Source organism: Dama dama, chromosome 5, assembly GCF_033118175.1.
Source record: "Dama dama isolate Ldn47 chromosome 5, ASM3311817v1, whole genome shotgun sequence".
NCBI classification, from domain to species: Eukaryota; Metazoa; Chordata; class Mammalia; order Artiodactyla; family Cervidae; genus Dama; species Dama dama.
In genome coordinates this window covers 109654534-109679056 of record NC_083685.1, presented here as the reverse complement: position 1 = coordinate 109679056, position 24523 = coordinate 109654534, and the positions used below count along the sequence as shown (strand labels likewise).

The 24523-nt window shown below is 54.2% G+C and overlaps 1 protein-coding gene across 1 annotated transcript; it reads right to left on the bottom strand.

Moving 5' to 3' along the window:
• On the bottom strand, window positions 1-24523 carry ERBB2 (erb-b2 receptor tyrosine kinase 2). The gene is made up of 27 exons (XM_061143912.1): window positions 24239-24523; window positions 17433-17584; window positions 16107-16320; window positions 15260-15394; window positions 14906-14974; window positions 14627-14742; window positions 14360-14501; window positions 13365-13484; window positions 12974-13100; window positions 9614-9687; window positions 9436-9526; window positions 8989-9188; window positions 8480-8612; window positions 8298-8388; window positions 7559-7719; window positions 6088-6135; window positions 4353-4491; window positions 4148-4270; window positions 3753-3851; window positions 3289-3474; window positions 3015-3170; window positions 2843-2918; window positions 2382-2528; window positions 1951-2048; window positions 1562-1750; window positions 1025-1277; window positions 1-884 (listed from the first exon to the last, which is right to left on the bottom strand). The coding sequence occupies exons 1-27, from the start codon at window positions 24309-24311 to the stop codon at window positions 529-531; spliced, it is 3768 nt and encodes a 1255-aa protein (XP_060999895.1). The 5' UTR covers window positions 24312-24523; the 3' UTR covers window positions 1-528.

Here is a 24523-nt window from a genome sequence, read left to right as displayed (position 1 = left end):
TGTTTTCCAAAATATATTTGCAGATGGAGAAAGTGAGTGTGGAGGACATCCCTCCCTCAACCCCAGGGACTGCCCCCCCACCCAATACCCACTCTCCACCGAGTCCTTATTTCATTTTTAAAAAAACAAATAAACAAAAAAACATAAGTAAAAACAAAACCAAAAAAGTAGTCTGTACAAGGACTGGGCCTGGGTGCCGCCGCTGCTCGCTTCTTCCCAGGGACAGAGCTGGGTCTCGGGGACAGTCTCTGAATGGGTTGCTGTAGTTCCTAGACACCCCCTTGGGGCCTTCTTCACACTTGGCCCAGCCTCCCTAAGTCGTTCAGTGCCAAGGATCGGGAAGAAGTCAGGGTGGGCCGCTCTCAGCCACCTAGGAGTTGAAGTAGGAAAGGAGATTCCTGGCATGGCAGGCTCCCCTGGACATGACCCAAGGGCCTGCTCCCTGCCTAGTGCCGATGTGGGCCAGAAGTCAGGCCTTCCGCACACCCTGAGGGTTCAGCAGGGCCTCAGTGGCCCCAGCCTTTTGGCTCATACTGGCATGTCCAGGCCCAGGTACTCAGGGTTCTCTGCCGTAGGGGTCCCTTCAAAGGTGCTGGGTGGAGTGCTTCGGTCTGATGGGTCCTGGTCCCAATAATAGAGGTTGTCAAAGGCTGGGCTGAAGGCTGGAGAAGGGTGGGACTGAGGGGCAGCCCTGCCCCGGGGTGCCAAGTACTCGGGGTTCTCCACGGCAGCCCCAAAGGCAAAAACGTCTTTGACAACCCCATTCTTCCCAGGGGAGAGAGTCTTGGGCCTTTCCAGAGTGGAGCCGGCAGGTCGAGGAGGCGGCAGAGGACCCTCTAGGGGTGACGGGGGCTGTGGGCGAACCTCTGGCTGGTTCACATATTCTGAAAGGAAAGAGAAGGAGTCTTGTGAGGGGGGTGGAACCTGTGTGTCCCAGCTGCTACAACTGCCCTGCGGCAAGCCCTGGGCAGAGCACCCCCCACCCCCCACCTCCCAATCTCTCAGCTCGACCTGGATTTCATACCGGGCTGGGGGCTGCAGGTCAAGGGGGCAACGTAGCCATCAGCTTCGGGAGAAAGGGGTACTGTGGGGTCCTCACTGTACCGCTGTAGAGGGCTGGAGTCATGTTGGGGGAGGGTCTGCAGCCCCTTGGCCGCCCCCATTCCCAAGTCGCCATCAAACACATCAGAGCCTGCCCCTTCAGAAGGTGCCAGCGGAGATCTGGGGGGCTCCTCCTCAGAGGGCTCCAGCCCTAGTGTCAGCTCACCACCGCCACTCTGAGGACAAGAGAAGGTCAAAATGGAGGTGATTCATGGATCTGAGATCGAGGCTCCATGGGAGGTGACAGGGTCCCAGGAGATAAATCATCTCTGATGTATAACAGAGACATGGTAGAAAGAATGGGATTACAGCTGGAAAGCAGTAGGAATCCTTTTTAGGGAAAATGGGACCTCCTCCATGAGAGGTAATGGCTGGGGGACATTGGAGGAAGGGATCCTAGTCCACTGGAGTCAGGGGAGGTAACCAACCACACCCACCACCATGTGATGGGGGCACTGACCCTGGTGGATGTGCTGCGGTGCCTGCGATGGGCCGTGCCTCCAGCACCCGGGGCAGGGTCTGGGCAGAAGAAGCCCTGCTGGGGTACCAGGTACTCCTCCGCATCCACCAGGTCACCCATGTCATCATCCTCCAGCAGCGAGCGGTAGAAGGTGCTATCCAGGGGGCTAGCAGGGCCCAAGTCTTCATTCTGGGGAGGAGGGAGACGGTGTGGCAGCCTCTCCCCAGCCCAGTATGCAGCCTCCTGAGGGTGGCTCAAGGGAGGGCTACAAATTTGACGAGTCAGGCAGGAGTTTGGAGGCCTGGGACCCAGGAATCATTCTCCCTTTCTTCCCTTCTAAGGGAGAGTGCCCTTAGCCATAGGCAGGGATGGGGTGAAAGGTTCAGTACCTGGATGACCACAAAGCGCTGGGGGTCCCTGGCCATGCGGGAGAACTCGGCCACTAACTCCCGGAACCTCGGCCGACATTCAGAGTCAATCATCCAACCTGGGGGTGGGCAAGAGCCTGGCATCTTAGTTCTGGCTGCAGCCTGCATCCAGCGCCCCTCACCCCCACCCCTAGTCTAGACAACACTAGAGTCCAAAGCCCTCTGATGATAGAGAATCTATAGTTTCCCCTTTTTATTTTGCATCAGTCTTTTTTCCTAGCTGGCCCTTGCTAGCTCCTCTGGACTGGTACTGTAAAAGGGCAGGGAGAGCCTTCTGAGACTCCATTAACCATATCACCATGCTCTTGGCCCCCTCCCATTCCCCTTGTAGGCCCATCCACCCAGGACCACCCACCCCTCCTCCAAGCAGCCAACACAGCTCAAGAACGCACATTTGACCATGATCATGTAGACATCAATGGTGCAGATGGGGGGCTGGGGCAGCCGTTCTCCCTTCTCCAGCAGGTCAGGAATCTCCCGGGCTGGGATCCCATCATAAGGCTTGGCTCCAAAAGTCATCAGCTCCCACACAGTCACACCTGGGGCAGAGATGAGGTAAAGCGGTGGGAGGACCAGAGGCAGCTTTAGTGTAGAGAGCCTCAGAGGCTCTGCCCAAGAGCCTGGCACCATGGGGGAAGGAGGAAAGATGCAGTGCCAAAAGGCAGGAGATAACTTGGTCTTTCCCCAGTCCCTGGGAAGTGCACAGACTCTGGGAGACTGAGGCACTGGCAGCCACTTCCTTCCTTCCCACATTCATACTAAAGGTGTCCATTAATTCGCCCCATCCTTCCACCCACATTCTCCCCAGGGCCATGGCTCCTTGTCCACCCTCCCTACCCACCCCATCACACACCATAGCTCCACACGTCACTCTGGTGGGTGAACCGCCGGCGGAGAATGGACTCCAATGCCATCCACTTGATGGGCACCTGGTAGAACAGAGAAGGAAGTCCTCCCACCAGGTCTGAGTCCTCCCAGGGGCCAGACGCCACCCCGCCTGGTTTTGCTCTGTTCCCTCCTCTAACCTTGCCCCCATCCGCGTGGTACTCCGTCTCGTCAATGTCCAGCAGCCGAGCTAGCCCAAAGTCTGTAATCTTCACGTGGTTGGGACTCTTGACCAGCACATTCCGGGCAGCCAAGTCCCTGTGCACAAGCCGCACATCCTCCAAGTAGCTCATCCCCTGGGGTTAGAGGCGTTAGTGTGGACCTCGCTCTGCCAAAACTCTCCCAGGAAACCTCCCTATCTAGAGGCTTGCTCCCCAAGGGCACCTGCAGAGCTCTGGCCCCCAAAGTGCATACCTTGGCAATCTGCACACACCAGTTGAGCAGGTCCTGGGAGCCCAGGCGCCCACGGTGTTCTCGAACGTGGTCTAGGAGGCAGCCATAGGGCATAAGCTGTGTCACCAGCTGCACTGTGGATGTCAGGCAGATGCCCAGGAGGCGGGACACATATGGGGAGCCTACACCAGCCATCACATATGCTTCCTGGAAACAAGGGTACACACTGAGAGGGTATGGGAAACCACTAACCCCCAACCACCACACACCCCTCCCAAGGGCTGAGCCAAGATAATGGGACCCTTACCCAATCCAATCCCATTCATCACAAACCAGAACCATGGCCCACAGATGAGGGAGGGTAAGAGTAGAGATTTGGGGGAATCACAGAGTGTCCCCCAAAACCCCAGTGAAGAGAGAGAGAGCCCAGACCTGCAGCCCGGGGATCCCCCGTGCCCCCAGCTGGAGAGGGTGGAAGGGCTTACGTCCAAGATTTCCTTGTTGGCTTTGGGAGATGTGTTTTCCCTCAACACCTTGATGGCCACGGGGATTTTCACATTTTCCCCATCGGGGATCCAGATGCCCTGTGCAGAGAGGAGGATGTGAGCAGGAAAAGGGCCTGCCAGATCCAACCTGCAGTCTTCCTACTTGGGGTCACTACTTGTGCTCCCAATTCCCTCCCCCACCCTTGGGCCAACCCCATTATTTAGCAACAACCTCACCATTTAGACCCACTGGCCACTCCCAATCCCTTATCCTTAACTGAGTAGGCTCAACTGCACCATCCCCGGCTCCTGGCTGTGGTCCCAACAAACCCTCGGCCACACCCTGGAGCATCCTCTAAGACCGCCCACCCGGGGACTTTGGCACCACCCCTGACCTTGTAGACGGTGCCAAAAGCTCCAGATCCTAGCACCTTCACTTTCCTCAGCTCTGTCTCTTTTAAGATCCGCATCTGAGCCTGATTGGGCATCGCTCCGCTGGGCGTCAGGGGCTCCACCAGCTGGGGTGAGGGGGTAGTGGGTCAATGCCGCGGGTTGGGCCTCAAACCCCAGGCAGCGGGAGAGGCCCTCCGGCCGCCTCACCTCAGTCTCCTGCAGCAGCCTCCGCATCGTGTACTTCCGGATCTTCTGCCGCCTTCGCTTGATGAGAATGCCGCACACCAGCCCCACAAGGACAACCAGCAGAACGCCCACCACAGCGGCAATGATGGATGTCACAGGGCTGGGGGCAGGAGCCAGGAGCATGGATTGGGGACCAGTCTGGGGCAGGGGAGATGAAGGGGTCCCACGGCGGGGCGCGGTGGAGGGGGAGGAGGGAGAGGGGGCTGACTGTCACTGGCATTTGCAAAGGGAATTCAGAAGGGTGACCCACAGGCTCTCATCCTGTCTGACCTACTCTAAAACCTACCTTGGCTCCTTACCGTCTGGGGAATCAAGTCCAGACTCCTTGCTAGGATTCAAAACCCTCTACACCTACATCTCCAAGTTGTCTATGTTCTTGCCCATGGCTCTAGACCAGGATTCTCAAACTTCTGACAAAACTCACCAGGGAGCTGGTCAACCTGTGAGAGTATGGAGCCCCACCCTCCAGAGATTTTGACTGTGGTATGAGGTGGGGCCCAGGAATGTGCACACAGTGATTCTGATGTTCTAGCCAAAATTTTCTGTGACGATTTCCAAAACTCCCAGCGTTTGTTATAATACTTCTGCCTGGACCACCATTTCTGCATGAAGTCATCTTTCAAGACTCTGCTTATCCTGGGATAGAAGGATCTCCTGGGCACTGCCCCTACATCCTTGTCATCCTTGTTCCCCTCCCTTACTTAGCCAAGGGCTGGCTTGTCACAGACCTCTAATGGACCCTTATTTCATAGACAAATGCTTACTTAGGACACACTCCGACCTTTTTCTCCCTAAAACCCTTCCCAAAACACCCCTCTGCCTAGAAATCAAGTCCAATGATGGCTGTGATGGACATCACAGGGCCTGTGGCCTCATGGTAGGGGAGAGCCTATGCCTTCCAGATCCGGCCCTGACCTGACTCAGACTTCACCCCCTACTCCTTCCTCTGTGTTTAGTCAGTTACCCACCACAGCAGAATCTTCAGCAAACACATCCTAGACTTTCTGGACACCCCTCACCATGCTGCCTGGTTGCTTTCCTCCTAACACAAGTGACATTCCCGCCCCTCTTTCAAAACCTAGCTCATGTGCCTGAGGCCTCCCACTGACCCCAGGGAAGTATTCACTGTCCCTCCCTCAGTGCTGCAGCTATGCTCTCTTCTCAACGTGCCTCGAGTCCCAGGGAGTTGAAGGCTGCCTGTGTCCCTTATGAGACCCCTAGCTATACAGGGTGGGGAGGTGCTGGGTATCTTCCTATTCCCTGACCCCCAAGCAAGCCGAGCAGGCCTTCCATCCACTGCATGTGTGTGTGCACATATGTGCTCAGTCACTCAGTCGGGTCCAACTCTTTGCAACCCCGTTGATTGTAGCCAGCCAGGTTTCTCTGTCCATGGGATTTCCCAGGCAAGAATACTGGAGTAGGTTGCCATTTCTTACTCCAGGACATGTTCCGGACCCAGGGATTGAACCCCGGTCTCTCGTGTCTCCTGCACTAGCGGCCAATTCTTGACCACTGCACCACCTGGGAAGCCCCTCCATCCTCTAGTTGAAGCTAATCGAAAGGAGTATCCACAGTGGAAGAGTGGGCTGGGGAGGACACATGTCATGTCAGGACGTGGCACCCAGCAGCAGTGACCACCCAGGGGTCAGTGGGGGACTGAGGGCAATGTGGGATGAATTCTGGGGACCAGGCTGACCTGGCTCTCTGCTCGGTGGGGCAGCCCCTGTCATCCAAGTCCACACAGCTGTAGGAGAGAGAGAGAGTCCTGTCAACAAGGCTGGGAGCCACCTCCTGAACTCACTCCAGCCTCACAGGATCCCAGGAGGGGACTGGGTTATGATCCCCACTTGACAAAGGCAGAACCTGGGTTCAAGGTCACCAGGGCTCTTTCTACCACCCCACGGGGGAGTTCTCCAGTCTGCAAACCCATATCCTTTGCACCTCCCTGTGGTGGGTAGGAAGTGGGGGCACCCAAAGGAGCATCGAGTCTAAGAGCTTGGCCATCTCCTCTGTAGAGGATGCCAGTGTAAACTACTTCTGTGGTCGGGCAAACTACTGCTGTCCTCCCAGAAGTTCCACCTCTGGGGATAAACCCTAAAAATGCCAACACATGTACATTAGGGGGGCATGTACAAGATGCTCACTTGTACATGGAGCTCAAGTGCAATAAACTGCCAAAAAGCAAAAAAAGGAAACAAGTTCAGTCAGTACTCTCAGGCAGGGACACAACTAAATAACTACATCCATTCTGCAGATTGAATAGTTTAAAAAAAAGGAGGTAGATTGATATGCATTCACAAGGAAGGACCTCCAAGATACATAAAGGGGGGAAGGTTTGGGGGAGCAAAGTGTATATGAGTCAAATGAAATTGCTGAGAAATAGATGAGCTAGATGAAACTGTTGTTTCTTGATCATTTTTGACTTCCAAAAACAGCAATCTTATATGACTCAACCTAACATAAACGTAAAATGCATTTATGTAAATATGTGGAGAAAAGCCTGGATGAATGCACATACCACAGTAACCTGGTAGTTCTCCCCAGGGAGGGGAGGGACTGGGTGGGTGGGGCAGTGGGAGAAAGGGCACTTCTGCTTTACACTGTTTATTTTGATTCTGCTGAAAATGTGTCTTACAAGAATGTATGCACGTGCTCCACGTGTTATCAAGAACAACGAAGTAAAAAAATAAAAAGAACAGGGCGGATCACTGTATTAGGACATGAAAAAGCATTGCAAGAAAAACTGCAGTGTTGCGTGAGAAAAAGCAATTTGCAAACAATAGGTATGGTCTATGTTCCTATTTTTGTAAAAAGAAATATAGACTAGAACATGCACAGGTAAGAATTGGAGAATAAAAATAATATGTAAACATATTTTATATATTATATAATACATATGTTAGCATGTGCACATATAAACTGGAGGGAAAATGTGGCAAGTTATTAACAGTGGAATAGAACTGTTAATACTATTAATTTATCCTTCATGCTTTAATTAAAAAGTTTTTAACAATACGTGTTACTTTTGTGATCAGGAAAAAAAAAAGATAAAAAAGTTAAGGGCCTTGGGGTAAGCAAAGGCAGAGATGTCCCACTTTTACAATAAGAGCCTCAGAGAGGCTCCTGGAACAAGCCCTTCTTTATATGTGGAAGGCCCTCAGACTCACGAGTGGGTGCAGTTGATGGGGCACGGCTGGCATATGCCCTCCTCATCTGGAAACTTCCAGATGGGCATGAAGGAGAGGTCAGGCTTCACACCACTGGGGCAGCGAGCCACGCAGAAGGGAGGATCCTTGTAGTGGGCACATGCCACACATTGGTCAGCCTCCTGGGAGGGAAGAAAGGGTTTGTGGGGGGTTGGCACCGATACCCCTGGGGCAGCAAGATTAGGCCCCTGGGTCCCCTTGGTGCTTCCCATGGCCATGTGGCAGCACTTTTCACCTTGCTTCTGGGAAGCCCCAGACCTGCTATATCTGCTGCCCCTGTTCTGCACCCAGCTCCCCAGTGCTCAGGCACAGTGCTAAACCCTATTTTAAGTTAATTCTTACTGTATCCCAATGGGGTGGCTACTAGCATAACACTGATGAGCCAACTGAGGTTGGAAGTGACACCTGGATTTGAATCCAGGTAATCTGATGCCTGAGCGCCCAGGTCTAACCACCTTGGCACTGCCACAGCCAAGCGCACAGGCTTCCCTGGGCCTTCTGCATGGTCGGAAGGGTCTCAGGGTCCACAGTTCTTGCCATTCCCAGCATCCCAGCCTCCTTCCACTCTCCTATTGTTCAGGCCTGGGCTTGGAGCCCTCCCCAGGGATATTTTACTGGACTTGGCCAGGTCCCTGGCAGCTCCCCCCTCCCCAACCCTGCCCTGCTTCCCACCACTTAGCTGAGCCCACGAGCACCTCACCGAGCCAAAGCAGGTCACTGAGCCATTCTGGGGATGACACTCGGGGTGGCAGGGCAGACAGTACCTGTCCTTCACGTACTCCCGGGGGAGCCTGAGGGGAGGACAGCCAGTGAAGGGGTCTGGAAGGAGCCCCTGTGCACCTCCCCCCACCTCCTGGCCACCCCCTCCTCCACCCGGCGTACCCCTGCAGTACTCGGCATTCCTCCACGCATTCCTGGCCCCGAAGGAACTGGCTGCAGTTGACGCACTGGGTGGGCCCAGGACCCCAGCAGTGCCCTTGGGCGCACAGTGGGTAGCAGGCCAGGCCCTCGCCCACTGCAGTGAGGAGGAAGGGGTCAGAGGGGACTCTTATGGGAGGTTCCAGGTCCCATGGAGGCTGGTGGGGGGCGGGGCGGGGAGGGAGTTTGTGGGCGCGGCTCTGGGCTAGAGAGGCGGGATAGCTGCCGAGCACAGCAGGGAGAAAGTTCTGAGGTTCCAGGAACAGAGGAAAGGGAAGGGAGGGATGCCAAGGCAGTGTGGCCGGACCCAGCTAGAAGCCACGCCAAGAGGCCAGGCCAGCCGCTGGGTCAGCGATGGGGCACCTGGGACAGGCACATGCACAAGGAAGTCCCAGATTGCTGCCGCCAGAGGCCCCTGGGCACGCCCGTGCGCTGGCAGACGGGGAGCATGCAGCACTGGCTCTCTGTCTTACCGCACTCATCCTCTGGCCTGTTGGCACTGTGGAGCAAAGCCTGGTGGGGATTCTGGAAGAGCTGGTCCCACGGCACCGTGTGTACGAAGCAGAGGCGGGCGTTGCGGTGGATGAGGGCCAGCCCACTGCCCAGTTCCCGCAGAGAGCGCAGCCCCAGCCAGCTGATGCCCAGCCCTTGCAGGGTCAGCGAGTAGGCACCACTGTGGGAGAGGGAATGGTGCTCAAATGCAGGGGGGCAGCGCACCACTGACCCTCCCCCATCAGCCAGGACTGCCCTCGCCTTCCTCCTGTCCCCAGCACACGCTGCAAACTCCCATGGAAAGGTCGCTGCTGGAGTCCCCGGAGAACAGGAACCCCCTTCTCCCCACTGTACATACACCCAAAACTTCTCCCGGGCCTCCCTGGGCAGCTCCTCTCTCGGCAGGGACCCCCTCCCCTGGTGCTCACTCATGCAGAACTCGTCCCCGGATTACTCGCAGGTTCTGGAAGACGCTGAGGTCAGGCAAGCTGTCTGGCCATGCTGAGATGTACAGGTAACCTGCAGGCACAGGGGGAGGCTAGGGTGTGGGGCCAGGATGAGAACCCCCAGCCCCATGGGAGCAGGCTTCAGAGAGACAGGGCCCACCTGTGATCTCCTCCAGAGACTCAAATACTTGGAGCTGCTCAGCCTGCAGCGGGGGGATGTTAGAGTCTGGGTCCCTAGAAGAAGGATTAGGGGAGGAGTCAGCAGGGACAGGAAGGGGGTGGGTACAAATTGCTCCACAAGCTGGCCCTGTCATCCTCCCCCAAAGTTCCCTCCACTTAAACCCTTTGCCCATCATCCTGAGCTTCAAAGCACAGGCCCTAGTTTGACAGGATCTATCAAAACAATACTTATATCCTTTGATCTAGAAATTCTTACTTCTAGGAATGTGCCCTAGAGAGACATTGGCCCCTGTTTCCAGAGGCATGTACAAGAGACAACTGTTTGCTAGAGGGAAAATAAAAAACCTCAGTAAATTAAAAATTTTTTTAATGTTTTAAATACCTAAATATTCCATCAGTAAATGAGGAGCTGTTAAATGTAACCCTTATCTATTTAGACTATAGATGAAAAACTAACATTTAGGAGAATGTATTGGATTGGCCAACAAGTTTGTTTGGGTTTTGGAAAAACCTGAATGAACCTTTTGGCCAAACAAATAGTATTTTCTGGGCACAGTTATAAGAGCTTTACAAATATTAACTCACTTAAACTTTATAACAACCTTATGAGGGCAGGACTATTTCTGCCCCCATTTAACAGATGAGGAAGCTGAGACACAGCAAGAAGGCCACATGACTAATAAATGGTAGAACCCAGGTCTCAAACCCAGGCAGCCTGGGCTCTTAGCTGCTACTATTTGCTGCCACCTGCTTCACTGCTGTTGAAAGAACAAGGCAGCTGAACATGAACTAACTGTCATAACCAGCTCTCCAAAGCCAGGGGCAGACAATATTCACAGCAGGCTCACATTTTAAATCAACCTTCCCCCCCAAATTATTAGAACTTACATTTCTCTGTGCATGTATGTCTATATATGTATGAACGGTCTAGAAGAATACACACAAACTGTTACCAGTGGTCTCCTCTGGAAAGGGGAGTAGAGGTGAAGGAAGTGAATCTTCTCCTTTTTGTAATACATATTTTTACTGAAGTATAATTCACATACAAGAAACCACACAGATTTTTAGTGTGCAGTTTGATGAGTTTTGTCAAATGCATCCACTCACCTATCCACCTCCACCAGTGATATATAGAACATGTCCATCACCCTAGAAATTTCCTTTGTGTTCCTTTCCAGGCCCTCACCCTGGCACAATCACTGTTCTGATTTGTGTTACCACACAGTGGTTTTGCCTATGCTGGAACAAAGACAATCACACCGTGTGGACCTCTCATCTGACTTATTTCACTTTGCATAATTTTTTTTTTTTTTCTTTTTTTTCTTTTTTTTTTTTTTTCTTTTCTTTTCCTTCCTTATCTCTTGTAATATTCTTTATTTTAAGGTCTATTTTGTCTGATATGAGGATTGCTACTCCAGCTTTCTTTTGCTTCCCATTTGCATGGAATGTATTTTTCCATCCTCTCACTTTCAGTCTATATGTGTCTTTAGGTCTAAAGTGGGTTTCTTGTAGACAGCATATTTATGGGTTTTTTTTTTTTTTTTTTTTTTTTCCCAGTGGGTTTTGTCATACATTGATATGAATCAGCCATGGATTTACATGTATTCCCAATCCCGATCCCCCCTCCCACCTCCCTCTCCACCCGATTCCTCTGGGTCTTCCCAGTGCACCAGGCCGGAGCACTTGTCTCGTGCATCCCACCTGGGCTGGTGATCTGTTTCACCATAGATAGTATACATGCTGTTCTTTTGAAATATCCCACCCTCACATTCTCCCACAAAGTTCAAAAGTCTGTTCTGTATTTCTGTGTCTCTTTTTCTGTTCTGCATATAGGGTTATCGTTATCACCTTTCTAAATTCCATATACATGTGTCTGCATAATATTTTTAAGATTTTTTGATGTGGACCATTTTTAAAGTCTTTATTGAATTTGTTACAATAGTGTTTATTGTTGTTTATGTTCCATTTTTTTGGCCAAAAGTCATGGGGGAATCTTAGCTCCCCAGAGATGGAACCTGCACCCCCTGCATTGGAAAGCGAAGTCTTAACCACTGGACCATCAGGGAAGTCCCAACATAATGTTGTTCTGTGTATACATAGGCTGTTTCTTTTATTGCTGAGAATTTCACTGTATGAATATACCATTTTTTACAGTTAACCCTTGAACAATGCCTGGGTTAGGGGCACCAAACCCCTCTATGAGGTCGAAAACCCCGGGATAACTATATAGTCAGCCCCCTGCATCCAGTTTCAGATTCAAGCAACCCCAGATTGTGCAGTACTGCAGTATGGATTTATTGGGAAAAGTTCACATTTAAATGGACCCTAGCAGTTCAAAGGCCTTCCCAGGTGGTGCTAGTGGTAAAGAACCCATCTGCCAATACAGGAGGCATAAGATACATGGGTTCGATCCCAGGGTTGGGAAGATCCCCTGGAGGAGGGCATGGCAACCCACTCCAGTATTCTTGCCTGGAGAATCTAATGGACAGAGGAGCCTGGCAGGCTACAGTCCATAGTGTCTCAAAGAGTCAGACATGACTGAAGTGACTTAGCATACACACAAGCAGTTCAAACCCATGAGGTCCAAGGGTAAGCTGCATTTATTCATTCAGCTACTGATGTTGTTTAGTCACTAAGTTGTGTCCAACTCTTTTGCTACACCGTGAACTGTAGCCCTCTAGGCTCCTCTGTCCATGGGATTTCCCAGGCAAGAATACTGGAGTGCGTTGCCATTTCCTCCTCCAGGGGATCTTCCCAACCCAGGGATCAAACTCAAGTCTCCTGCACTGGCAGGTTGATTCTTTACTACTGAGCCAACAGGAAAGTCCAGCTATTGATAGACATTTGCATTATTTTCAGTTTGCGGCCATTATGAATAAAGCTACTATGAACTCAAAGAGAATTTTACTTTATCTGGATGGCGTGACCTCCATACAAGTAAGTGCATGTTTATAGATAACATGTCATTTATGAGAAAAATTCCAGGAATTCCCTGGTGGTCTAGTGGTTAGGACTCCTCCCTTTCATTGCCAAGGGCCCAGATTCAATCCCTGGTCCGGGAACTAAGATCCAGCCAGTCACATGGTGTGACCAAAAGCAACAAACAAACAAAAACCAAAAACAAAGAGAAAAAAATTCCCCTGCCCCCGCCCCGCCCCCCTTCCCCGCCGCCCCCCACCCGGCCAAGCTGGTCTTCCACCAGCTTCCTTTGTATCCTGGGTCTCCCACTTCCGTCTCCCACCACCCCGTAGAAATGCTGCCACTTCTGGGGCCTCAGGATTCAGTGGCTGCCCTGATGCTGTCTCAGGCTGTGTCCAACCTTGACTTCGAGTATCCTTACCCTGCAAAGCTCTCTGGCAGAAATGCCAGGCTCCCAAAAATCTTCTTGCAGCCGGCAAACTCCTGGATGTTGGCACTGGTGACCGCCCTCACGTCCCGCAGGTGTTCCATGCCCAGACCATAGCACGCTGTGGGGAGGGGGCAGGGGCATTCAGCCTCCACACGGAGCACCAGGAACTCAGCCTCCTGGATCCTGTCCACAGTCCCCTCCTGGGGCCACATGCCCCCTCCCCACATTGACAGGAGACACAGGGGAACTTGTGGGAAGCTCAGGGGAAGGGCCAGGGGCAGAGTCAGTGGGAGGAAAGGATTGGGTCCCAGGAGGGTCTGAGGAAGGGTGGTGCAGTGGGCTAGGCCAGGCTGGCTGCTCTGGGGAGGCGACCAATGTGTACCTGGGGCACAGGGCTTGCTGCATTTCTCACACCTCTGGGTTCCGTCCTCAGCTGTCACCTCTTGGTTGTTCAGGGGACAAACCAGGGTGCAGGATCCCACGTCCGTAGACAGGTAGTTGTCTGAGGAGGTCAAGATCGTGTGTCCATGTTTCCTGGCCTTTCACCCCCACGCCCACCATGAGCCGTGTCACCATGCCCAGGTAGCACAGTAAGAATGGTATCAACTGAGACTGAAATGCCCTTACAACACATCTGAGTCCTGGACACTTGTCCTTTCCTCACGAAAGCCCTATGTGATAATAGGCAGTTAGGCTACCATTTTGCCAAAAGGGAAATCAAAGCACAGAGTTTTCTGTAAATTACTCAAGGTCGCTGGGCTAGAAAGTGGAGGAGCCAGGACGTGAACCCAAATGGCCTGATCCTACACTCTGTACTCGAGCCCACCATGGGGAAGGTATGACCAGCATCCAAGGTATGACAGCATCTCGTGCTGTCTCCCACGAGAAGAAAGAAGTCCCCACACTCAAGGTTAGTCTCTGAATGCTTATCAGTAAACAGGGGAACTAATAAATCAAACTCAGATCCATCTGACCATAGAATAAAAGTTAACATTTAGGGGTGCTGAGTATTGGCTGGGCACAGTTTTAAGAGCTTCACAAATATTAACTCATTTAAACTTTGTAACCACCTTAGGAGAGCAGGACTGTTTTTGGCCCCATTTAACAGATGAGGAAACCGAGATGCAGCAAGAAGCTCACATGACTAGTAAGTGACAGAGCCAGGTCTTGAGTGCAAGCCTCCTGAGCATGGGCTCTTAGCTGCTACTATTTGCCGCCACCTGCTCCGCTGCTGTTTAAAGAACCAGGCAGCTTCACACAACTGCCATGACCAGCTCTCCAAAGCCAGCGGCAGACAATACTCACAACATGCTCCCATTTATATAAACCAAACTCCCCAGCAAAATCACTCAGGCTGTGTTTCTCCCCGGCACTTACAAGGACAGGCGGTCACACAGCTGGCACCAAAGGTATAGCGCCCCTCGGGGTTGGGCATGGACTCGAAGGTGTCCGTGTTGTAGGTGACCAGAGCTGGGCAGTGCAGCTCGCAGATGCCACTATGGTTGAAGTGGAGGCAGGCCTGGGGGACAGACAGTGGGTGGGCACGGGGCTGTTTGGCCCTGGTGTGCCAGGGGCCATAGGACAACACCGGGCGGGATGCCCCTCCCCTTGCAGCCTGGGGGCTGGGGCCCAGGGGGCACATACCAGGCAGTCGGAGTGCTTGGGGCCAGTACAGCCGGCAGCACACTGCTCGTGGCAGCAGTCCGTGGGCTGAGGGCCCTTACAGCGGGCACAGCCGCTGGCACAGACGGTCCGCGTCACTGTCAAGGGGAGGCGGGATGAGGGCTGGGCGGCACTCTAGGCACCAGCCCCTCACCAGCATCACCTTCTGGGGAGACTTCCTGCCCCAGGGACGAGGCTGAGGGCTGGCTCCCATGTCACCCAGCCCCCGCCCTCCAGACCCTGGGCGGCCCTGTAACTCACAGCTCTGACAGTCCTCAGGACTTTCTCCCCAGCATTTGGGAGCTTTACAAGCTGGAGAACAGGGTGCGCCTGGAGGCAGAAACAGAGGGGCAGTGAGAGAGACCGAGACCAGGATGTGAAATGCAGTGAGGGAGACACCCAGACAGGAAAAGAGGACTTCAAAGCCAGAGGCATGATCTAGAAGCAGAGAAGAACAGGACAGAGAACCACAGAGAGAAAGAGACGCAGAGAAAGGGGAAATGGGTGCTGTTAGTGCAGCAGCAGAGGGGGACAAGGAGTAAGCCATGATTTTGGGGTCTCTGGGCTGCGTGAGAAAGGGCGGTGGCTGCAGGCGGTGGGGGAAGCGAGGCTTACAGGCCCGTGAGCGGTTGGTGTCTATCTGCTTGAGGGGCAGCTGGTTGTTCTTGTGGAAGATGTCCTCCCACAAAATCGTGTCCTGGTGGCAGAGCTGGGGGTTCCGCTGGATCAAGACCCCTCCCTTGAGGATCTCTGTGGGGTGGGCAATAATCAGGGGCTTCTTCCCCCATCTGGCATCTTCTTATCTCCCCTGGGGCCTGCCTGCCTTTTAAAAGTGGAGCAGGCCACTGAAACACACCCCGGGTTCCTCCGGGAGCAGAGAACACCCCTTCAGCATCTTTGAGCCTTGTCAATACCACCCACAAACAAAGATCCAGAGTCACTGCCTGCTCTCCTCCACCTCTACTGTGTGCAATGGCTTAGCAGTTAATAGAGTGTGAAACCCAGCCTCAACACCACTAACTAGCTGTGTGACTTATCCTCTGTAAACCTGTTTTCTCATTTGTAAAATGAGAACATTGATGTTTCCCTTGCAGGATTATGGCAGGGCTGATGGGATTATGCATGCAAATCACCGGGCACTGAAGTCTGAAACACTGTCTGCTTCAGGGCTGCCACGTACAGTTACACAGGTTGTTCACTGTACATGTGCACTCAGCCAAGAAGTGGGCAAAAATCCAGCCTGCATCCTAATCATCAAACTATGTGGGCTGGTGCAAGCTGTGACTTCCTGGGAAGAGGGGAAATCTTTTTGAATCTTTGCAAGGGTGCCTTTCCTAGCTCCACCTGCATTCATCCGGAAGAGACCCCAGTTATGATTCACACACAGTCTCCCTTTGGCTTGTAGGGACCCCTGGCCAGCTCTCAGTAATCAGCAGAAAGTTTCAATGATAAAGATGGCCACCTGTGAGGCTTCGCAGCTGCAGCTCCTGCAGCCCTCCTGGGGCCATGCCTGCAGCAGGGGCAGCACTTTCCAGAAAGTCTCCATTGTCCAGGACGGCCAGGGCGTAGTGTTCCTCAAAGAGCTGGGTGCCTCGCACGATTCGCAGTCTCTGCAGTGGGACCTGACTCACTCGATTGTGAGCAATGAGCACATAGCCCTGCACTTCCTGGATCTCCTGGGAGGGGACAGAGGAAGAGAGGGCTGAGGCAGATCAGGCCCTGGACCACTACCACTCAACCCCCAAGACCTCCTCAAGGTCCCCTGTGCTTGGGGATCTTGGGAAAGGGCCCAGCTGCCAAGCAGTCTGCCCACCACCTCCCCGAACCAGGTTCTAGGACCAGATTCTAGTATGATCAAGAAAGAAAATGAGGGGGTGGGGGCAGCACTCTGTAAATTATGAGCAGGCACCCCACCCTCTCTACACCTCAGCTCCTCCATCTCTAAAGGAAAGGCCTGGACGAGATGATGTCTGGGATTCAACAGACTAAGCGTCGCACACCTGGCCCCGCTCTGGGACACAACCCAGAGGCTGGCTTCCACTCTCTCTCCTGTTCCTGACCCTTTCACATATATTTCCCACACGATATTCTAAATGGGCTCCCCAGGAGGACTCCAGGAGGAGTCCAGGTATGCCTATGGCTCCCAATGTAGTGTTGGTCACTCAGTCGTGTCCAGTTCTTTGCGACCCCGTGGACTGTAGCCCACCAGGCTCCTCTGTCCATGGGATTCCACAGGCAGGAATACCAGAGTGGGTAGCCAGTTCCTTCTCGAGGGGATCTTTCTGACCCAGAGATTGAATCCGGGTTTCCTGTATTGCAGGCAGATTCTTTACCACCTGAGCCATCAGAGAACTCGCGGCTCCCAATATACAGATAGGGAAACTGAGATCCAGTGAAACCAGGGGCTGGACCACATTCACAGGGCTTGTCAGCAGCAGAACTGGACTCAGAACTTGCCAGGCCTTTCATTACTCCAGGTAGGAGGGGGACAGTGGCTGGGACAGTTGGACAAGGGAAGGTGAGCACACTGGTGAGAGAGCAAAAAATATAGCCCAGGAATAGATGCATTCCACCCAGAGATGTCCAGTCAGCCACACTGTAGACAGGGAATCCACTGGTCTTAGTGTAGGACGGATGGGGTGAGACGTCAGAAATGACTTCCCGGTTCAGGAGCCACAGTGAAAGAGAAAACGGAAGGTGGGGAACCTTCTTCTACCACCCATCTGCAGGCCGAGGGCTCAGCCCCGCCGGAAGCAGGGCCTGGCTGGGTCTTGCCCATGGGCCTCACCTGCAGGAAGGAGAGGCTGGCATGAGCAGGCAGATAGGTGAGCTCCAGGTTACCCTGCACCACCTGACAGCCTTGGTAGAGGTGGCGGAGCATGTCCAGGTGGGTCTCGGGGCTGGCCGGCAGCCGCAGCTTCATGTCTGTGCCGGTGCACACTGGCGGGACAGAGAAGACGGGTCAAAGGGCCTGCGCAGCGAGCTTCTCCAACCGGCCACGTGCAACAGCAAAAGAAAGTGTGCAAATTTGGGAAAAGGGGGGAAAACAGGGCAGAGGTTCCCCCCCGCCAACTTGGCCCATCCTGAGCATCCAGAGGGGCTCCCACTGGGCCCGCCTTAGGGAGCTTGCCCGTTCAATCCAGGGTGTTGGCTGGCAAAGAAAGCCTTCTTTTGTCCCAAAGGCACGACCCAGGGCCAATGGATAAAAATCCCCCAAGAGAGGCGATGATGAATCATGAATCCTCTGGATACCCCCTGCCCCTTTCCCGAGCAAACAATGCCACCCACATGCCAACCTCCTGGCAAGGCATACCCACCCCCGCAATGCCACCCAGAAAGTGGGGAAGGAGGGTCAGCTCGAGTCATAGCTGGGGCCTGGGGACCACCAGGGGCCTGGTCACTGCAGGGACTTCTGGGATTTCCCCAGGCAGAGAAAAGGAGCGTCAGATCCCAACTCAGGGCATCTGGACCCAAGCTGCAGACGCTGAGCCAGAGTGCTGCCTGTTCCAAAGCCTCCTCTGCTGGTACCTCACCCTTGCCACCTCTTCAGGGCAAGACTCCAGAACCAGCTGGCAGAATCTGTGCCACGAAACAACTGCCACAAGGGCACTACGTCAGCCCTGTGTACCTGCCCACTGTCAACCCCCAGCCAAGTGGCATCAAGATGAACTGCTCTGCAGCCCACCTGGATCCCAGTCCAGTGTCCCTGAGACCAGAAGTACCCACTAAGTCCAGGGACACTAGAAATGGTGAACTACCCCTGGTAAGGGGGCGCTCTGGCAGCAGCTGGCACCATGCCTACCAGCAGGGGGGAGATTAAAGGGCCCAGTGGAACTCGTTTTTCTGCTCTGGTGAGAAGATGAATCACCTGGCGCGTCTTGCCCAGGAGGGTGTGCCGGGGGAGGTGGGTGGAGGGCACCCCCAGATCCACAGATCCACAGGTGCCTGAGCTGTCTGGAATTCCTGTTGGTCCCCACTCCACCTCCCATGGACTACGTGCAGATTCAGGGGGACAGCACAATGGCTGACTGTGGGGTCTGACACCAGGGCTTCTGCTCTCCCCACAACTTGGAGCCTAAGGTCAAATCCTGAGAGGTAATAAGAGACACCCTCTGCCCCCAGAAATCGGAGGAAAGGCTGGGGGAACAAGCCCCAGGGGTCTGGCCTGGGTCAAGAGCCACAAGCGGGCAGCCTCCCAGGGACACCCAGAGTGGTCTCTCTTCCCACCCCTCTGGCCAGGGGAGGGGAAGGAAGCAGAGCGAGGAAGGGGAAGGCCCAGAAATAGAACTCAAGGGTCCCTCCCCGCAGACTCCCAAGAGAAACAGGATCCGGGGGTGGCAGGCCAGGCCCAAAATAACGCCCGCTGCCAGGACCTCCCCCGGCCTCAGCAGCTTCAGCTGCTTTGTAGGCACAGCTGTCTCCAGGTCTGGACCCCGAGGCCCTAGCCCAGGCCGGGGACCGGGACCAGCAGAGCCGGGGCAGGGGCTGTCTCCACCCCCTGCGGCCTCTGCAGCCTGGAAGGGACACACCAGCTGCGGTAGCCGGGCAATAGGAAAACAACAACAGGAACCCTGGGGGCAACAGGGTCAACTGAGCATCTCCTGTGTGCCGGGCAGGCACTCTGGGTGGAGCCTCAGCCCCCAGAGGCTGGGATCCACAACCCTGATTTTGCAAAGAAGGAAACTGAGGCTGTCAGGAATTATGCTTCCAAGATCATAAAGCTGTGAGCAACAGAGACACGATTTGAATTGGAGTCTGCCCGACTTTAGATCCCACATTCCTTCCACTAGGCCTAACTGCACACACGCCCCACCCCACACCCTGTGCAAAGGTAAATACACACCAGCTCTGTTGATGCCACTGATTACAACAGGCTCTAGGCCTGAGCTGGGCGGGAGGACCAGAAAGAGAGGGAGCCCCGCCCCTCGGGTTTGTTTGTGGCCGTTTAGAGTCTGATTAAGACTAAGTGCTTGTGGGAACTTCCCTGGAGGTCCAGTGATAAGACTGAGCTTCCAATACAGGGGGTGTGGGTTCGATCCCTGGTTGGGGAATGAAGATCCCACATGCGGCCAAAAAATAAAGACTAATTGTTTGCAACAAGTGGTAAAGTTGGGACTCTGAGACTTACTCCCTCAAGGCCTGGGGACTAATAACACCTAACCTGACATGAAACCAAAAAGGACTTCCACACCCCCATCTTCTCACTTATCTCCCTCTCCCCAGTCCTCACCATGGTCCCCATATCCACTCTCCCTCAGTGATTTCCTCCAGAGTAGGAGGTCCTGTCCCACACAGGAGAGTTTTGTCTCCAGAGCACCTGCCCTTCAGGAGCCAGATCTCTGGAGCAAAGGCAGCGTGAGGCAGGACCAGACCAGAGTCAAGGACACCATGAACCCTGGATAAGTGTTTGTGGGATGAAAGAATGAATGAACTCCAAGCAAGAGTCTCCAAACCAGCACTTTCCTGGTGGCCTGGTGGTTAAGAATCCACCTGTCAATGCAGGGGACACAGGTTCAATCCCTGCTCCAGGAAGATCCCACATGCCACTGGGCAACTAAGCTTGTGTGCCACAACTACTGAAGTCCATGTACTCTAGAGCCCGTGCTCCACAACAAGAGACGCTACTGCAATGAGAAGCCTGAGCTCTGCAACTAGAGAGTAGCCCACTGCTGGCCGCAACTAGAGAAACCCTGCACGCAACAACTAAGACCCAGCGCAGCCAAAAATTAATTAATTAGTTTAAAAAAAAAAAAGAGTCTCCAAACCAAAAGGGACCAGCTGAGGTCACTGTGTCCAGCCCTCTGCCCAGAGGCTGGTCACAGTCCCCATGTTTCTCTAACTGAATGTCAGTGGTCAGGTCCCAGCTCTAGGGAGCTCTCAAGTGGGTTCTCTTCTTTTCACCAGCCTTCAGCCTCACCTGCCTCTCTTGGTCACCAGCACAAAAGCCAACACTTCCTTTTTTCCATGAACACTGCCTGCGTCCCCAAAGCTCACCTGCCTCAGACCCACAGGGCCAGAGCCCATTCCAGTGACACCAAGGTTCACCTAGCACATGCTCCTGGTGGATCAGACCGGGGCCTGGGCTCAGCTCATTAGGCCAGAACCCTGGAGGGTCTGCTCACAGTGTAACCCTGATCAAGTCCCTGGATTTCCAGGGCAGAGGTCAAATCAGATTCACCTGTATGCCTAGCAGTACCTGTGACGTAGCAGGCGCTCAGTGACCTGACTGGCTGTAAGGCGCGGATAATAAACAATAACAACTCTTACTCTCTACAGAGAAATTACATGAGAGTTAAATGAGATAATGAATCAAGAGACAGTGTGCAAACACGACAAGCCTTTGTCAACAGAGCTGGGGCAACGCAACCATTGGCTATAATAATTCTCCCACTCCTTAAGAGAGCACACACCCCTCTCCCTACCACATCTCCCATCCCAGGGGTGGGGAGGAAAGGTGGCCGACTGAAAGATGGAGGTGTCAGCATGGAGGGGCTTCCCACAGTACAGACAGGGGGATCTCTTTGCAGATCATGCTAGCACCAGGGGCAGGAACTCCCAGCCTGGCCCTATACCAGCCCCAGCGCCAGCCCCACACTGGTTCCTCCCTCGCCTGCAGCTCTGTTGGTCCCACTGGCCTCTGCCCCACTCCTGCCTTCCATCCCCTGCCTAGAGGGCACAAGAGGAAGGCAGACATGGACTGGACATGGAAGGGAAGAACTCCAAAGCCAAGAGGGAAACTGGGGCTGGGGCCGCAGCTCACCCTTATTTTCACCACAATAACAAAACAGCACCTCTGCCCTAGTCTGGCCACCTGACTGCCCCTGAGGCTTTGCGTAACACTTTGATCAACAATTTTTTTTTTTTTTTGGCTCTGTCTGGTCTTAAGTTGCAGCATGCGGGATCTTTCCTTGTGGTGTGCGGGCTTCTCTCTAGTTGTGGCATGCTCGGGCTCCAGAATGCAGGGGCTCTTGGGCTCACTAGTTGCCCCGAGACATGTGGGAATCTTAGTTCCCCAACCAGAGATCTAAGCTGTGTTCCCAGCATTAGAAGGCAGATTCTTAACCACTGAAATACCAGAGAAGCCCCTCTGATCAACTCTTAATGACTCCTCATCAGAGTCCAAAAATGCCCTGGACGTTATTGGGTTGCTAGGAAGCCTTGGCTAAGTCACTTTGTTTCTCTGAACTTCAGAGAAGTTTCTCATCTGTGCACCTACGTCACAGGATTATTGCAGAGAAGCAACGAAACTGTAGTGGATGAGAACTTGGCAAATAGGAAGCATGCCGTACTTTTCTAAAAGTTAAGTCCATAAAGCAGGAGTCTGGGTAATTCCAAACCAAGAGAAAATGAAAAGCGCTTTGTATTTGACTTTGTAATACAATGTATTTTCTCTTTTGGCATTTGAGCCTAGCTTTCAATTATTATTTTTTATTGAATAGTAGGATGAGGTTACTTTCCCTAAGTATAGCAAAAAGAAGGAAGGAGGCTGTGGGGAGAATCCTTCAGGAACTAAACTATGGTCTGTCCAAGATGTGTTTGCTGCACTCTACAAAACCTTGACTGTTAGAAAAGAAAATCCCAAACCCCTGGGCTTTCTCCCCATCTCCCTTTCCCCCCTCAGCCCTGGCATATACTGGGAGTGCTAGAGGCAGTTGGGTGGGTCTCTGCCATTTTAGCCATTCCCCTGCACAACATGCCTCTCACAGCACCCAGCACTGTGGGCCGAGGCGTGAGGAAGCCTTGATGAGCCCCCAGTACCCAATACTGCAGCAGCCTAGCTGCGCTCCACCTGCTCACCCCCCAGGCCCAGGTGAGGAGGGCAGCGGTTCGCCCTGGCAGCCCAGCCTTGCCTCCTTCTTCTCAGCCGAAAGCCCGCCTGGGAAACAGGGAAGGGACGGGGAGGCTCCTTGCTCAGAGAGAAGGTGGCATGGGGCCACCTCCCGCTGTTTACAGCAGCTCTAGAGGGAGTTCCTTGAGAGGGCAGAGTTCAGCAGGGTGACCGCGGGGAGGCCACGCAAAGCCCAGACACACGAACACATAGACCACACAACCCAAGAACACCCTGACACAGTACCCCCCAGATAACACAGCAAAGCTCTGAGAGAGGGGCCCTCGGGCACACACAAACAGGCCAACACCCACCCCGTCTCCAGAGTCCCTGACCCGTGGAGACCTGCCACCACTCCGAGAACATTCTCATTCTGGCTTCCCCACAACCAGGTGATGCAGGGCCCAGTGTCCCCCATTGCTCAAGGTAGATGAATACAGTGCTTTCCAAGGTGTGGCTGGTGGGGGTCGAACTGCCTGGGTCCGATCTGTTGTTTAGTCAGTCACTAAGTCATGTCAGACTCCTTTGCGACCCTATGGACTGTAGCCCACCAGGCTCCTCTGTCCATGGATTTTCCAGGCAAGAATACTGGAGTGGGTTGCCCATCTTCCTGACCCAGGGATCGAACCTGCATCTCCTGCATTGGCAGGTAGATTCTTTACTGCTGAGCTGGTGGGGAAGCTGGAGTCCAATCCAGGACCCACCAATTACTTGCTGCCACTTCACCTTTTGAAGCCCAGGTCTTTGCCTGGAAAATGGGAACATTGGTAGGACTTCTCTTATAGGGTTGTTCTGAGGATAAAAGGGGGGAACCCAGGCAAACACGCACAGCACCGGGCACAGGGCGCATTTCCGATACGTGTTAGCTTTAATCATTGCATCTAGATGGACAGATGGGGAAGACACACAGTACCCCGCCCCCCTTCCCCACATACAGCATAAAGGAAAAGGAGAGGAGCCTGGCGCCCAGCACACCTGCGTCTCTCCCGGTTCCTTAGCTAGCCCCTCTCCCTCCCACTGCCCAGGAGTCCCTCCCTCAGAATCCTCCCACTTTAATGCCCCAGACCAGAAAACACACGGCCACCCCTCCGTGGCCCACGCTTTCCCAGTGACAAAGCACACAGTCCCTAAGTCGGCCCTAAGGAAACTTGTTCAAAACAAACTTCTCCCCCTTCCCCCACCCCCGGCTCCGGTGAGGCAACGCTGCCGTCGGACTGGCCACCCTCGGGCTCCCTGGCTCCGACTGGACAGGTTGCTTTCCCCACCTCCCCCTTCCGCACCTCGATCCTGCCCGAAGCCGGAGTAACTCAACCCACTTGGCCGAAAGGGGGCGGGGAGGGGGCCGGGCAGAAGGGACCCCCAGGAATCCAGCCCAGTCCAGTCTGGAGGCGGAGGCTGCCAACTGGAAAGGCTTTGAGAGAGGCGCTTGAGGGGCTCAAGAAAGGGGAAAACACACACACACACCATGCAATTCACCCTTTGAGGAAAACTTTCTGAGTAACTTCAGAGAACTTTTATGACAAGTTCGCGGAGCCTGCAAAGCGCCGGTCCCATCTAGAGCCGCTCCGGCATATTCGCCCCCTTACCCCACCTTCTCTGGCCCCTCCGAGCCGAGGGCCCGCGGCTTCGAGCGCCCCGACTATCTGAAACCTAGGATCAGGGAGCTCCAATGCCCCCCGCTACCCGCGCGTGTCCGGGGACATCGGCGGGGGTCCCAGGCGGTAGGGTCCTGTCGCCGCGCCCTCCCCTCCCCACCCCAGACCCACCTTGGGTGCCCGCGGCTCCGGGGGGCAGGAGGGCGAGGAGGAGCCCCCAGCGGCACCAGGCCGCCAGCTCCATGGTGCTCACTGCCGCTCCGGCCCCATGGCTCCGGCTGGACCCGGCGGGGAGGGCGCCGGGCGGGCGAGGCAAGGGGGCCGGGCGCTAGCACCGGAAAGGGCACCAGGCGCTGAAGCGGTCGGCGGCCTCAGGGGCTCGTCTCGGCTTCGTGGGCACGACCGAGGGGAATCTCAGCTCCACAACTTCATTCTTGTACTTCCTCAAGGCAGCCC